At 32.9% G+C, this 16,305-nt stretch overlaps 2 protein-coding genes across 12 annotated transcripts in view; both read left to right on the top strand.

Annotated features, from left to right (window-relative positions):
• Nucleotides 1-10,385, top strand: part of LOC108978086 (uncharacterized protein ZK1073.1) — a 50,933-nt gene extending 40,548 nt beyond the window's left edge. For 5 of the 11 annotated variants that reach the window (XM_018948201.1, XM_018948200.1, XM_018948207.1 and 2 more), the window contains 11 exons: nucleotides 2,120-2,170; nucleotides 2,322-2,385; nucleotides 2,802-2,919; nucleotides 4,198-4,408; nucleotides 4,471-4,542; nucleotides 4,947-4,955; nucleotides 5,729-5,734; nucleotides 7,536-7,648; nucleotides 7,758-7,845; nucleotides 7,915-7,989; nucleotides 8,394-10,385. In XM_018948201.1, coding sequence (XP_018803746.1) covers nucleotides 2,120-2,170; nucleotides 2,322-2,385; nucleotides 2,802-2,919; nucleotides 4,198-4,408; nucleotides 4,471-4,542; nucleotides 4,947-4,955; nucleotides 5,729-5,734; nucleotides 7,536-7,648; nucleotides 7,758-7,845; nucleotides 7,915-7,989; nucleotides 8,394-8,624 — 1,038 coding nt within the window. In that variant the 3' untranslated portion in view covers nucleotides 8,625-10,385. The remainder of the gene's footprint in view (nucleotides 1-2,119; nucleotides 2,171-2,321; nucleotides 2,386-2,801; nucleotides 2,920-4,197; nucleotides 4,409-4,470; nucleotides 4,543-4,946; nucleotides 4,956-5,728; nucleotides 5,735-7,535; nucleotides 7,649-7,757; nucleotides 7,846-7,914; nucleotides 7,990-8,393) is intronic. The other 6 variants (XM_018948208.1, XM_018948206.1, XM_018948202.1 and 3 more) reach the window with 3 other exon arrangements.
• Nucleotides 10,386-11,483: 1,098 nt separating this feature from the next.
• On the top strand, nucleotides 11,484-16,058 carry LOC108977387 (exocyst complex component 4). The gene is made up of 10 exons (XM_018947054.1): nucleotides 11,484-11,540; nucleotides 11,839-12,176; nucleotides 12,236-12,992; nucleotides 13,069-13,193; nucleotides 13,626-13,931; nucleotides 13,996-14,397; nucleotides 14,463-14,898; nucleotides 14,995-15,171; nucleotides 15,241-15,447; nucleotides 15,515-16,058. The coding sequence occupies exons 1-10, from the start codon at nucleotides 11,484-11,486 to the stop codon at nucleotides 15,689-15,691; spliced, it is 2,982 nt and encodes a 993-aa protein (XP_018802599.1). The 3' UTR covers nucleotides 15,692-16,058.
• The last annotated feature ends 247 nt before the right edge of the window (nucleotides 16,059-16,305 follow it).

Here is a 16,305-nt window from a genome sequence, read left to right as displayed (position 1 = left end):
TATAAGGCTTCAATAAAAGTTATTTCAAACAAGACGAGGCGAGTTCGAATGCGAGCACGACTTTTTGCAACAAACAAAAAAACAGGATAGAAATTGCTACCAAAAACTTTTCCACAAATAGAATAACCTCGAAATAGTCAATCGAAAGTACAAACGTAAAAAATTGGCAAAAAAAAAACGTAATTCAAAAAGTAAAGAAAATATTTTGTGTCCTTTAAGTTACAATATGTGTAGTTGGATTTCTTACATAAAACGCTTTGCGCTCGCTTTTTATGTAATGCTGCTGAAATGCGGTTTCCCACTGCGTTCAAATAGAAAAATCCTTGCGAAAATGCTTTATTTCAGTGATTTCGCTTATGCATCCTTTCATTCTCCTCACTCAACCACATTACCATTATCTTATTCTCTTATACACTTCTTATTTGCGTTTATACACAGAGAGCATTAAAGGTCTCTGATATTAGCATAAAATGCAAATTGTTGTATAGGAGTTAATACTCATAATAAGCTAATGAATGCCCATACAGTTATAGACAATAACAAAGCTTGAAACAACAAAAGAAGTCATTAGCACCTACAATAACGACAAAGCAGTGCAAAACAAATTTACAGGAAATATATTATTATTTTCGGAATCGGCTGTACCATTACTAGCTATAGCTTGTTGTTGTTSTGTCGGTATTAACGGGAAAAGCTTTTTAAATAATTGTGGAACTATAAAATGCGAGTTGGTTATGTCATTACCAAAGGATGTTCTATGTTTTCTCTTTTTACAACAAAATAACTTTGGAAGTAAAATGTAATTATCTAGTTTAGAATGTTGAGTCATAACTATAAATGAATGTGGAAATTGGAAAATGTAAACAATTTAACAAGATCTCCAATTTTTTATTTCTACTTTTTAAGGTCTTTTGCCATTTCGTTAATTTTTATATAGATGGATTATAACGGTTAAGAAGCACTACTCCGTTACAGTTAGTTTTGTATAATCCAAGTTAATTTCTTTCTATATTTAAGTAATGTTAAGGGGTTACATGGGTTACTTCGGGTAAAAGAGCAGCATTTTTTCAACAATTTTTTCTCTTATAAAAAATGCAATATTTTATTAGAATTGTTACAAACATACATTATTAACAAAGAAATTCTAAATTTTTGGAAGAAAATATATTAAACTTGGCCATTGCGACGCCATTGCCGGTGATTTCTCGGAAAAAATATGCACCCAGGTTGGCAGGAGACTCCTTACAGAATCATCTCAAGTGAAAAAATACGTGTTTTAGTTAAAACCTTAACTTAGAACTTGCATTTAAAAAAAATAACATTAAATTTTAGTCAAAATTTCGCGACATTTTATTTTAATAATCATAATCGAAAAAAAAACAATTCTTCATCCAAGTTTATAAGAAGTGCATCTCAAAGACCTAGGTAAAATTTCAGAAATCTTGCAACTGACTTCAAAAACACACTTTCTATAAAGACGAGTTTACCTGCGACGCCTAGCTAACCTCGAGCGCACAAGTTCTCAAGGATGTATCTAAAAAACTTTACTCGAATCAACTTGAATTTAGGACAATGTTCTAGAGGTGTTTTAGAATTTAATAATACAATAAAAAATTAGATTTTTTAAACCGGAAGCCCCTTCAAAATACTAGCATTGGTTCTTTGTGGAAACTGGAAAATCTATAAAATAGTTGGTCTAAATATTTTTATTTACTTATTAAGGCAGCTAGTTTACGAAAATTTCAAGAATATTGTTAGCTGAAAATTTTCCCTTATACTTTTATTCTCTTCTCGTTTACTCTCTTATTGGTTCTCTCAACTTCCCGAGAACAGCATATTTGACCTTTTTGATAAATTCTGTTGAAACTTTGCTAAAGCTAAAAGCTGCTAAAGAAACTGATCAACGTATATTTTATAGAACTTTAATATCAACTACACAAAGACAAAATCAAATAAATTTCGAATCTCATGCTGGTCATTTCATACCTTGCGAATGCTACAAACCTTGCTTCAATGCATTATTGATTAAAAGAAAATCCAACCTAACCCAATATTAAAAAAAAAACTCTAATACAGTTAATTTAATAGAAATATTTCCTTTTTACACCATTCATTGCAGAAATATCTTGTTAATACGGACAAAAGTGGCGAATTGACCGTTACAGTGCAGGTATGAGGAGAATATCACAACAAAAAACATCTTTAAAACATCACAATACTTCATAGAACACACACCCATGTATATAATACATATATAAAATATGTACATTAAAATATACTACATTGTATTTTATTTAAATTTCCACTTGACTTTCCATTAGGGCGACTTGACACAACAAGAAAAGCGTGCAGTCTTTATTACAGTCCACGATCTGGGATGCAATCGTAAGTTATTGAAATTCATTTGTGGCTTTTTACATCATATAATATAAATTAAAGGCTCGTTCATTTATGGGAGCAGTGAAATGCGCAAAACAATAAATAATAAAGCGTAAAAGAAGTACAAAAAAGAAAAACTCTTGGCAAATATGTAATAAATTCCATGCCTAAATAAATAAAAAGAGCTTTACAATTATACAAACATACATATTTTAGTAGAATAATTATGCGAAACTTTTCCATGCGTAATGATTTATGAACCATAAAAAGCTGTAAAATTTTAAAAATTGCTTCATGCGAGAAAAGTTTCTTTAAAATATCACGTTCCTGGTTTTTACGAAAAAATTTGACAAAACAACGACATTTTAATTAAATTTGTAAGCTTTTACTTATCATTATTTTTTGTCTATGCCATTTGACAGACAACTCATTCCAAGAATTTGTCAGCAGTTCATGCATGACGGAGATTAAGGAGCGTTCCTGTTTCATACACATCGATGTACCTGGACATGCTGATAATGCTGAGGCCTTACCGGACAGGTAAATAAACTTTTTGGGGTTTTTGGTCATTCTCTATCTTTTCAGAATTCAAGTAAAAATAACATAACTGGTATTATATTGCTTTCGCTTTCTCTCTACCCAGAATACCTATAATGTATGTAAACAAATAGGTCTTGGAACATAAGAAAACAGGCAATACAACAAAGTTACCGTTGAGTAGTGTTGAAGGTGGATCGATCAAAAAGCTCTTATTTCTAGGCATAAGGGAACTTAGTGGCATTAAAGATGTCATAACAGGGCTACTTAAGTTTACACTTAAGATCACTTTAAATAATGGACAAAATTAAGCGAAAGATGCGCGAAGGATTGTGAGGTGCTTAAACATTATCCTTCGTCCAAGTCTTTAAGAATTGTATCTCGGAAATCTGTGTAAAATTTCATGAAGATCGGTTGATTAGTTTTCGAGAAATTTTGCTGACCGACTTCGAAAACACAGTTTCGAGAAAAACGCGTTTAAAGACGGCAAACTTAGCCTAGTTAGCTCACAAGTTCTCAAGGCTGTATCTTCGAAACTATTACTCGCATCAACTTCAAAGCTTAGGATAATATTCTAGAGTTCTTTTAGAATATAATAAGACAATAAAAAAATTGATTTCTTAAATGCGTTTAACCTCTTAAGATACCACCTTTAAAAAATAGGAGAAATGAAGTACATTTGGAAGTAATTTTTTTGGAAAAGTGGGCTTTTTTGTACATATCTCGAAAACTACTATAGCTATGTCAACCAAACTGTATAGAGTCGTTTCTTTTAGGCATTCCCATATACAGTTCAAAAATGGAAGAAATTGGATAATAACCACGTCCACCACCACGTGCGTTAACCGACTAACAAAAAACGTCAGAAACACTAAATTTTACGGAAGGAATGTCAGAAGGAAACTGCATCCAGGCTTTTTTTAAAAATTGAAAATGGACGTGGCGTCGCCCACTTATGAACCAAAAACCATATCTCAGGAAGTACTCGACCGATTTCAATGAAATTCGATATATAATATTTTCTTAACACCCTGATGACATGTACTAAATATGGGTGAAATCGGTTCACAACCACGCCTGAAATCTCGATTATCACTTTATCATGCGAGAGTATAAAATGTTCGGTGACACCCGCACTTAGCCCTTCCTTACTTGTTCAATATAGCGTTATAATCTCTGAATAAATTGTTCAGATCGAACAAATATAGCCTATAAAAATTCCTTAAATTTTTAAGTTTTTATATTTTCGTTTAATTGTATGCTTTATATCTGCCCTCACAGTTTCCAGTTTCCATCACTGCAAACACTGGGTGAAGATCTCATCACCGTTTTGGACTTTCTGCATGTCAAATATGTGATTGGCTTGGGAGAAGGCGCCGGTGCTAATGTCTTGGCTCGCTTCGGTTTGGCCCATCCATCCCGAGTGCTCGGTTTGGTGTTGATTAATGCCACCGGTAGCGCCGCCAGCGTTTTACAATCATTCAAAACTAAGGTAAAACGGTGAAGAATCAGCAAAAAATTAATATCTTAAATTAAAATCCATTTGTATTTCAGCTAATACAATGGAAGAACGATGATATTGCACAATCGGCCGAAAGCTTTTTAATGTATCACAAATTTGGACATGTAAGTTTGCAACGGCTAGTATGTCGTTATGAATGTGTATATGTGTAGGTTTCTGTATGTTGGTGTGCACTTTATATATATATATACATATATATATGTATGACACACAAAATTCAAAATTATTGCAAAAATTGTTATTGTATACATATGGGGTATTTATTAAAATTGGAAAACTAACAATATAATGAATTCATTGGTTTGGCTGCTATACATACAAACATATGTAAATTGTTTTGCGTAAAAAATTAAGTTTATATGTATTTATGAAGTAACTTTTTCTTTAACCTTTTTTTCTTTTTTTCAACGCGGTTGGTGTAAACACCATATTGAATTACTGATACTAAAATCATGTGACATTTTAAATAATATATTTGAAATTTCACAAACTCTTTGACAAGCTACAGGTTATGGAGGTATAGCATTTAGTAGAATTTTCTTGTTGGCACAAATCAGCTTTCATGTGATTTGCCAATACATTACTGCTTAAAAACATAGTTAAGCTTTAGAAACGCCAATTAATTTTAAGTTTTTGAATTGTATGTTACTTTTTATTTACATGTAGTATGTAGTTTTTCTTTTTGAGCTTTTAAAAGTTTATTTATTTTAGATACTATTTTTGATAAAGACGTGATATACATACATATAAGAAATGCAAATGCAGCTTTATAAAGAAACATTTGACGTTCCTAAAGTCCTACATACATATATACTCTTTCTACTTGCATACTTGTTCAAATACAGAATTTGTACTACTTCCTCTTATATAACATAAAACAACAGCCATTTTTAGCGTGGCCTAAATATTTACATTTAAATTTTAAAATTTGCTGCATAAACGATAAAATTCAATTTTAAAACTCTACACCGCAACTCCTATAGATAAAATATACATAGTTTTTGCTAACTACATTAAAAATTATTTCTGCTATAACAACATTAATATAACCTCTAAAATAAAATGTAATGTATGTTTTCTTTGCTGTTGCCAAGCTAAAAATCCGGAAGTCCCAAATTTTTACTCAAAAAGCTTTGTGAGTTATGGCAATGTTATTAATTGGAAAAATTAAAAATCCATCATCGTTTTTTTCCTTTTGTTGCTCCTTAATACTATTTCTCCCGAATATTTACTGCTTGAAATTACTTATTATACCATAATAAACTCATTTGACCTTTAATTTTACTTCAGTTCCAGGTAATTAGCAAATATTTGGCTTATTTAGCTAACAGCAATAACGCGCATATCCACAGAAGCACATTTTGGATTTTCTTTTCTTTTGTCATTTTCAACTCTTGGTCGTGTTTATAACACATTTTGCTGTTCGATTTTTATAGCATAGTGACACATATAAATGTTACTCATTACTGTACTTAAAATTCTGTCATAAACTTAGCAATAACTTAGCCTTAATCATTTCAAATTCAAGCGGCGTTTTACATTTGTAAATCTCTCTTTTGCTAGTTTAGCATAAGCTTGTTTTTTAGCAACTAGTTTTGACTTCAAAAACATAATTAGTTAATACATTTTTTTTAAATTAAGTTAATCATACTGTTTCATTTTCTATACGCTGCTTAAACTTTTCAAAAAATTAAATAATAATTTTCTCTTCTCCTTGTGTCCACAAAACTTCACCAAATGGTTAATATATGTATATAATACTACACTAACTCATACTATACAAAAAGTGTAGAAAATATAGGTCCATCTTACCTGATTTCCAAAATTTCAATAAAGAAAAATTACAAATTTAAATATTACAAATAAAGAAAGTCTACGCTCGGGTGTAACCGAATATTTTATACTCCCGCAAGGTAAAGTAAAATACGGTATTTTCGTATATATTGTTTTACATGGATTTCCTCGGGTAAAAAATAGCATTTTTTCAACCGGTTTTTTTCATATATAAAATGTATTTACAAATATATTACAATTTGTTATTGCTATAAACATACCTTATTAACAAAGAAATTTTTGGAAAAAAATACTTTAAACTAGGCCATTGCGACCTCCCGGAAAATAATGCGGCCGCGTTGGCAAGATAACTCCTTACAGGATCATCTAAAGTGGAGAAATACGTGTTTTAGTTAATACCTTAACTTAGAATTGACACTTCATAAGTTTTCTCCGTTTAATGACATTGTGTGCCATGGCCAGTGGTCCTATTACCAAAATGCAATACCAACTTGTTTGTCCAGGTACACTTGTACCATACGTCATGAAGATATCTCAATTTAACGCTTACATAAACTAATGGATGGACAGACAGTCACCCGTATTTCAACTCGTCTCATCACCCTGATCATTTATATTATATATACATATACATATGTGACCTGGTCCACGGAAAGGGGTTAGGTGTCAAAAAATCAATTTTCACTTTTTAGTTTGATTCGAATGGAAGATGAGATGCTTTTTCACGTGATAGAAAACTAGTTTTCGCACATTAGCTCCCTTTTCGTAGACCAAGTCACATATGTACATAACTGTATACCTATCTCGATTAGTTTCAAGTGATACAAACAGCCTCTGTGCAACATATTGCGAGAGTATAAAAACTGAAAATACATGGATATTGAACAGAATGATTTTCTCATTTTTTCCAACACTACTTCTATATTTCTTTTGGTTTTTTTTTTTTTTTTTTTGATGTGAGCATGTCTGCAAAACACTGTTTCACTTATTTGATTTCACTTCAAATTTGCACTTTATTATCATTTGTAAATAATACTAATACTGTTATCTTTTATATAATACTTAGAATTCTATCGCATACATATGTAGTCCCTTACTATATGTATATTTGAATTGCTTGCCAAAAATGTATAAATTTTCATTACTATCACTCATTATTTTCAAACTCTCGTACCTGTATACTTGGACACATCAACTTCCACACACATATACATATGTATATCGCGTATACATTTCAACTCATTTACCACAAATTCAAAAAACGAAATTCGCAAAATATCCGCTAAAACTTGTACATATGTAGCAATTGGTTGGCGATAATCCGGATAAGGAAAAGATCGTCTCCGAATATCAGAAGCGTTTGCACAGCACTTTGAATAGCAAAAATGTGGGACTCTATGTCAAAGCTTTTATGAGGTAAGCTATTCTATTTAAATTAGAGCATTTGCAAGTTTTCGATGTTGAAAACTTTAACATTTATTACAAATTCGTTATTTATTTGTATGAAAAAATTATCACAACACAGCCGAAAAGATCTTACATTGAAAGGTTGCAAGATTGATGTCATCTTAATCACGGGCTTGTTGAGCCCCTATGCGTCGATGGTTGAGAAGGTGAGTTCGAAATTGAAAGAAAAAACTTTAACGTATGTAAATTATTATTTAATACAAATTTATACGCAGTTGCACAAAGATGTGGAGAAGGAGAAGGTGACTATTTTGAAAATAGAACGTGCTGGTGATGTTTTGGCTGATGCGGTGAGTATTAAAACAACTGCAACTGGTTATAATATGAAGAAAGTACTCAAAGGTCCCTAGGTTGTTGTTTACTAAATGTATTTGACACAGCAGCTCATATTTTTGCTTAGTGAAGAAGACGAATAGTGGACGAAAAACGGATATTTCGAACAAAAAAATATATTTATAATTTTTTTTTAATATATCGCTCCACATTATTTATAGAAGTTTTTCACATATAATAACTGATAAAATTTGACACGGACTGCCAAACAAAAAAAATGTTCACATATTTTATAATCACCTATAAAATAGGCTCATTTGAAGCCAAATATGTAAATTTTACTTTAAACTAATTTTTATAACTTCATTATTTTTCTCCCATTAATGAATAAATATCGATATTTCTACTCTGCCATTTCAAGCCGGCCAAAGTAGCTCAGTCTATTTTGCTCTTCTGCAAAGGTCAAGGCATTTTAACCTCTGTCGTTATGCCGGGCGTTGATCGCGGACGTGCTTACTCGACAAGTTCCGGTGGTTCGGTGGACGGACAGAATGGTTCACGCAAACTATCACGTGGTGTCTCCATGGAAGATTACGACAAGCCAAATATACGCCGATTGAGTATTATCAACAACGAATCACCGAAGAAGTAAACGGCGCGTTTGAGACAAAGAAATATTGAAATGCATGAAATTATTATATGTGCAGGCATACCCATATACACATTTTTTTGCATAAAATATATGGGTATGCTAGTTATAGTTCAAAATATTGTTAAGCTTGAAATGTGTGGGACAAAAATATTACATACAATGCGCCCAAAAATCATTATGTTACTATTAAGCCAAAAAACAAATATAATTAATTAGAAATTATTTGATGCTTCACTAATTTATCGCATAATAGAAAGATTTAAAGCTCTTAGTTTAAATTACCAAATATATACATATGTATGTATATATATATGAAATTAAAAAAAAAATGCCAACGTTTAAATACTAAATCAGAAACTAGTATCGTTTGAATTTCACAATGTAGTAAACATATTTACATGGCTATATATTGATATATATACAGCACTACCATATATACAGCACTTACAAACATGTATACACAGCTAAGTAAAATAATAAAATCACTTCAAAAACCTGAAAACGGTTAAATTATTTGAAGCGTATTACGCACTTAATCTTTATTGCATGATACTTACGTATATACATATTTTCACTAAAATTACGCATAATATTTTAAAGTCAGCAGCATCTAAATGACATTTTCATAAATAAATTAAAATAATAATGTTTACTTTTTGCACATTAAAATTAAAAATTAAACCCACCTACAACGAAAAAGTGACCACGCATATCTCCCAAAAACATTTTTCAAAAAAAAAAAAACAAAAATCCAGTATAGTAAGAACAGCTCATGGAAGATTTGGAAACTGTCAACTACACATAATACCTCCGAACGTTAACGAAAACAGTACCTTTCAATTAACTAACAAAGTACACCGAAAACTCTTATCGAATTTCGCTTATTTCTACAAAATTTTTAAATTTGTAAACAAACATATTCAAACGTTTTTGAACGCCATTTTAATCACATTTCCAAATATTCTTAAGAAAAATGTTATAAACAAAGAAAATATTATCCGTAGATTTGTAAAAAGACGACGAAGAGATTATTAAAAATCATTAACTTGTAAATGTAGCAACAGCTTGTTCTTAAATAAAATTCGTTATATGCTTATGATGTTATAAAAAAATGTAGTCAAACACGCCGCCACCATAATAAATTGAAGTATATATGCTATAATTACATTCATTAGAAAATGCGTATGGAAGTTAAATTTGAACTCTAGCCTTGCAATTTTCAATACAATGAAAAAAAGAAAATTTAGAAGCAAGCTCAGTTAAAAATTACAAGCTCCCAATTAACACAACATAACTTCATTTCCACATGGATTGAAACAAATATTCAATTGCAATTAGAAAAATATTTTTTTAATACAATTACAAGTATTTCGTCAAAGCAGCGAATTATTATTTCACATAAAATTTTATTTTATTTGCAAAAATACATATGTACATATAATATGTAGGCATGTTATATCAAGGTATGTGCTGCTTGTATGTGCATATTTAGAAGAAATGTATTAGCGTTTATATTCAAATTATGCTTATATAATCTACACTGAACGCAATGCCACAAAGCCAATAAAATCACACAAATGAATATTTAACATGAAAATATAATAATCAAAAAATGTATTGTATTTAACTACAAAAACTAAGCCAAACTTTAACTAGAATTGCATTAAAAGGAGAATTCTATATCAAATTATGTAACGATAAGGTGTTTAGCGATATGTGAAATTAAATTGTTTAAAAAAAGTTTATAAGGAACTTTAAAAATGTCTTTTTATTTACCTCAAGATAATTTTAATTTAATAATCATTTGGACATCAGTGCTAATAACAACTTTTGCATATGATAGGACAGGCTTCAGCTTCTTTGGAATGTGATTCGGATTCAGATTACAGTCAAACTCAAATTCTGCTGTGAAATGCCTCACTCTTTGATTTCACTGCGCGTTTTCCCTTCCAAAAATGTGAATCGAATCAGCGAATAAACATATGTATATTTTATATACAGCCTTTTCCCGAAATGGCCAATCCAAAACAACGGGTCCAATCGGGCTTAAATTGACAAAAGTCGTCGTACACATTTGCTAAGTATTTATGAGGCTGGTATCGTATTTGCAATATGTTCATATAAAATCTAGAAAGGCAGGAGTTTGAACTGCTACATCATTTGAACATAAGTTTTTAGGTTATCATTTTGTCTCTTTCCAAGGTCCGATATAGGTAAGTGGACGAACAATTTGAAATAGTTGGCCTATTGGTTAAAATGGATCACCAGTAATGGCCTGTTCACATAGAACTTTTGCTTCGCTTTGCGTCAGACATTTGTTTTGACAGAAAAGTTCGATGAACACTTTGCTATGAGTACGGTCACATAAAAGGTTTTCTACGCGAAGTCAAGCAGAGTTGCCCAGTATAACTCTCATCTTTTTATGCTTTGACAAGCAACAGACGCCATTAATCTTAGACATAAATCCTGAAAGCAAAGGGTTCAGTGTGGCATACCCCTTGTTGTCTTCGCCTCGTTATGTCACGTAAAACAATGAAAGTTGTAGATGAACGGGTCTTAAAGAAGACAGTCAACTGCATTAAGAGATTGATGGAGTACCGAAATTATACACTATCTATAAGATTGGATCGAATTTGTAAAGAGACTTATTTTGCTGTCAACATGTGTATTATGCTGAAGTGACTGGACAATATAACTATTATATAAGATATCGAATTATTACCAGCTCATTGTAATGTGACTTTTAGAATTTTCTTTGAAATTTTGGAAACATAGTGGCATCTCTATTCACATTAAGCCGTAGCAGAAAAATTGACAACAACTGTAGAGAACCAAATGACAGCAGTAGGGAAATGAAAAATGAACGAGTTACCACCAACAAAACCTCCGCGCGGAGTTAAATATGGAAAAGATGAGGTAATTATGATTAAAACGTACAAGAAATTTTGAAAAATTTAACTGTAAATAAGTATAATTTGTTTGAAAGATGAATTTGTCATCTGTGATTACGTTAACTTTGTAAAAAAGTGCTGTGAAAGTTGTAAATTATTGTGTATTGGGAGGGGGTAGCTCGGTGTTGTCATCGTCAGACCTGTCAAAATCTAATTTTTTATGCTTTGTCGGGTTGTTTTTAACAAAATATAGGGCGTTTTCGTTTATGTTTGAATTTTCTTGTCGTTTGCTAAAGAATGTTTACTTTTTCTTGTGTGCATAGTCCGGCTGTGGTTTTCTTGTCAATGTCATTAAATCTTTGGGATTTAGTGAGACAACAGAGGAGCGACAACAGGAGAAACTTAAGATTGAGAAGGAGTTCAAACGGTCCGATCAACGCTTAAATGAATTGGTATCGCGTCATGATCAGCAGTTGACACAAGTTCTGCCGCTTTTCAGCCAAGTGTCCACAGAAATAACAGCGAGTCGTGAACGCATTCATGGTGTAAAGGAGAATCTAGGTGCTTGTAAACGATTGCTGCAATGCCGACGTGATGAGTTAAAAAAGATGTGGACAGATGCGGTGCAGCATAAATATGTGCTGGAAATGTTGGAACAAATGTATGGATTATAAGCATCAAATGAATAATTTTTAAATTAATATATTCCTCGTTTTACAGCAACGAATTGCGTAAAGTGCCTCAACGTGTTGTCAGTTATACGACAAAACGGCAATATTTACATGCGAGTAAGGCGCTTACCGATGCACTCGCAACGATACAAGGACCACTTAAAGGCGTTGAAGGATTAGCCGACTTACGTGTCGATTTACAATCACGTCGTCAACAACTCTATCAACGATTACACGAAGAACTTGTTACACAATTGTATAAAAATTCCGCCGCGGAGGCATTCACCACTTTTCAACGTAATAATTCCAATCGCCTGAATTCAAGTTTTACACGTGGCATTGGAGCGCGACGCTCCACAGATCGCATCGAAGCGAATACGCGCATACGCAAAGCTCTCGTGGAAATGGCGCAAGGCTTTGATCTTGATAAGTCTGAAGTAATTGATGATGCAGATTTAGTTGATCCAGAGCTGAGTATGACTTACTTTATTTCAATTATTGTCGAATGTTTCGGCATGCTAGGCAAAGTGCCTGAATCACTGGAAGTATTACGCGTCCAAATACAAACTCAACTATTAGAGGTAGTACGACAGACAACGTATCAATTAATTGCGCTCAACTGTAATGCCAATGAGCGCGATAATCCCTTATTAACATTGCTGGAAGTTATCTTTAAACAATTCAAAGCTATTGCAAAAACTCATGCACTACTATTAAAAAATTATTTGGTTGTTGTACAAAAGTATGCCGTCGTGGGACCACAACCATACGATTTAACCGATTTTTGGGCACAAGCACAGTCTGTGGTAAGTCTTTTGGAATACATACTTTAATGTCAATGTGGTTTAATATAACACTAAAGTTTAATTAAAATCTGTTCAGCTACAATTACTTTTAACCGATTATTTGGATATACAAAATGCTTCGGGCGATGATGCAGCACAGTCGGCATTCGCGGAGCCATCCAACAATATAAATTCGTATTTTTTGCGGCGCAAAGTTCCAAGGTAATAAGAAAAAGCTAACAATGCTGTTTTCTATTTTTTCATTTCTACTCTTTTTTTTTTGTTAAGAAAATTTAAATTTTTATGATAAAAAAAATTTCCATTAAAAAAAAGCAAGTAACTTACTAAATGTTTTTGATAGAGTCAAGTTTTATGTTTTTTTCTGTTTTTTTCTGTTTTATTGTGCAAAACAATATATATGAGAAATAATATAAGTTATTGACAAAATATATTGTATCTAAAACTTTACCATATTTCAAGACACCGATTTCACCACACTGTCCGTTGGTTAGTATTATACGTTTTTTTCACTATGTAAATCCTAATATCGCTACTTGTAGTAAATAATCCCAGAAGCCACCTAAGGATACACTAATCATAATACTGCTAATGAAATTACAAACAATTATTTTTTTTACTCCATTATTTTTATAGCACCAAAAAAGCACTCTTCAAATTCGATAAGTCATCGCATTATCCACCGCAAGTTACTGCAGGCGGCACAGTTAAAGAGCATCGACGCAATGCTTCTGACGTGTCTACAGATGATAATTTAACAACAGCTGCACTCGGTGGCGGTGGCAGCGGTAGTGTAAATGGCAGTGGTAATTTCGCGCATGCCAAACAACAACGAGACAAGGTGTTAATCTGCAAAGCCGACCAGAATGTGATAACTAAAGTCTATTTGCCACTTATGAACTACATACAAGATATTGAGGGCTTTATGAAGTGCAAGCCGGGGTAAGCTTACTAACAAAATTATTTTTAATTGCCCTTAAATTTGTCCTTCTTATTGTTTTACTAGGCAACCCTGCAGCTTACATGATTTCATCGACAATTATATTAAGGATACATTCCTATCGAAGGGCCACAATCGCAATCTACAATTAACCATCGAATCGCTATCGAAAAATCAGGATGCATGGCGTACGATTATATCGCCTGAAGAGATCAAAGCAATGGGTTTGTCCCGTCCACTACTACAATCCACAGCCATGGTGGAGCGTCGTCTGCAAGAGACCAAAACACTAATACATGAGTTGCCATGCTATTCAGATGAGCTATTAAAAATGGTATGCGCGTTATTGAAAACATACCGTGAGATAGCACAGGCGGCTTATCGCGGTGTCGTCCAACCCGATTCGGAAGATAAACGCATATATAGTGTAGCTTGGTTGAAGGATGAAGATATTAGTCGGTTTTTAAAGTTAGTTCACATAAAACTTGTTTAACTTGCAACACATTTTGTAATAACTAAAATTTGGTTTACAGAACACTACCCAATTGGACCGATCTAAAATCGTCCAGTCAGCGTGTAAAACATGGCAAAAAGCTGCAACGCAACTCTTTCGAACCGTCGGAGGAGGAAAGTCCACTGCAAGTGCAACAACGCAATGTACGCGAAGCTGAAATGTTAACCAGCAATTTGGGTGAAGGTGGTATTACACAACAGGAAATTTTAGCAGACATAGGTGTGTTGAAAGAATTAGCTGTGCTGCAAGAGAGCATAGAATGGTTCTCTGGTCGTGTGTCGGAGTTTGCCAATGAGCTCCGTAAACCTTTAGTGAATGGCCTTAATGTCATAACGTCAGAGTGCACAGCTACACATTCGGCCGCAATCAAAGACGGCACTATCAAAGTGTTGACCAATTTGGCACTCGAGTTCGATGAACTGGCCAATACTTGTTTGCTGGTGCTACACTTGGAGGTTTGTTGAAAATAATAATACTTTCAAATATAAATAATTTTCAAATATAATTATAGGAACAGAAAAACAAAAATTAATATTTTTTTCTTGTTAAAGGTGCGCGTGCAATGCTTCCACTATTTGCGCTCGAAACCCGCTACTAAATCGAGCAGTTTCATGGGAGCTAAAGACGATGACATACTTGAACCTGATCGACAAGTGCAAATGCTAACTAAACGTTTATCAGAAATGGATGAAGCATTTAGCGCAACACTGCATCCGCGTAAAACAAGGGTATGTAGTTTAGACATACAACTTTTGGTTTTAAAAATTTTAATAACTGCTTTCCTTTGTATATCTTAGTATATTTTTGAGGGTTTGGCGCATTTGGCCGCTCGCATACTCATACAAGCTTCAAACTATCTGGAACACATCGATCAAGCGACAGTGCAACGCATGTGTCGTAATTCGATAGCATTGCAACAAACGCTAAGCAATATAACAGCTTCGCGCGAGATAGCGCTGGATCAAGCAAAGAACTTTTACGAATTACTGTGCATGGAACCAGATGTAAGCTTTTATATACTGTCTATAAAAATTATGTTTTATTTATCTACGAACTTTCTCCTCCTCACAGGATATACTTACCAATATTGTTGAGAAAGGCTCTCAGTTTACTGAAATGCAATATCTGAATGCATTACAGTTGTCTTGTAAAGCGAGGGGCATTACCGAAGCCAACGCGTTGGCGTCGTATCAGCAAAGATTATCGGACATTTTGGGCGCAAAACCCTCCACGGGAATTGTTGTTTAGATCTGTTTTCCGCCAGATACCAGATGTGTTGCTTCAGCAACGTTACACTAGCTGTTAAGACTGTTCGTTTCGCATAACGAAATGCACTTAAATATAAAAAAAAACATACTGTTTATTTAACTTTGCTTCTGTGTTATTACATAGATCGTAAAAGGACATTATTAATAGAAAACCTGTGGCTAGAAATTGCTACATACAAATGAAAAAATTATACAATAGTTAAATGCATTGAATATGAATAAGTGCACGCATTAACTCACTCGTGATTCGCCTGCAACAGTTCGGTTAATTATTAGCTATTATTATATAACATTGATACTATTACAAAGTGGATAAAATTATATACATATACATATATACATACAAATCATTCTGAGTTTATTGTTATAATGTCAGCGGATTTTGCTGATGTGATAATAGATTATCGGTAAATTGTAAGAAAAGTGAGTTTGGTGTAGGGGAAAGTCTCTAACCGTAATTTTATCACATAATGAAAATGTAAGGAAATATCCAAAATATCCTACAAAGTTAAGTCTCCCGGAAATCAAATGGATATTCATTTTATTTTTATTGGGAAATCAGCCTTGCCATATTTGATTGCACCTTGGAGCAAT

This window comes from Bactrocera latifrons, unplaced genomic scaffold (genome assembly GCF_001853355.1).
Source record: "Bactrocera latifrons isolate USDA-ARS-PBARC rearing strain unplaced genomic scaffold, ASM185335v1 scaffold_117, whole genome shotgun sequence".
Lineage (NCBI taxonomy): Eukaryota > Metazoa > Arthropoda > Insecta > Diptera > Tephritidae > Bactrocera > Bactrocera latifrons.
The sequence above is the reverse complement of the archived record's forward strand: the minus strand, read 5'-3'. Positions and strand labels throughout refer to the sequence as shown.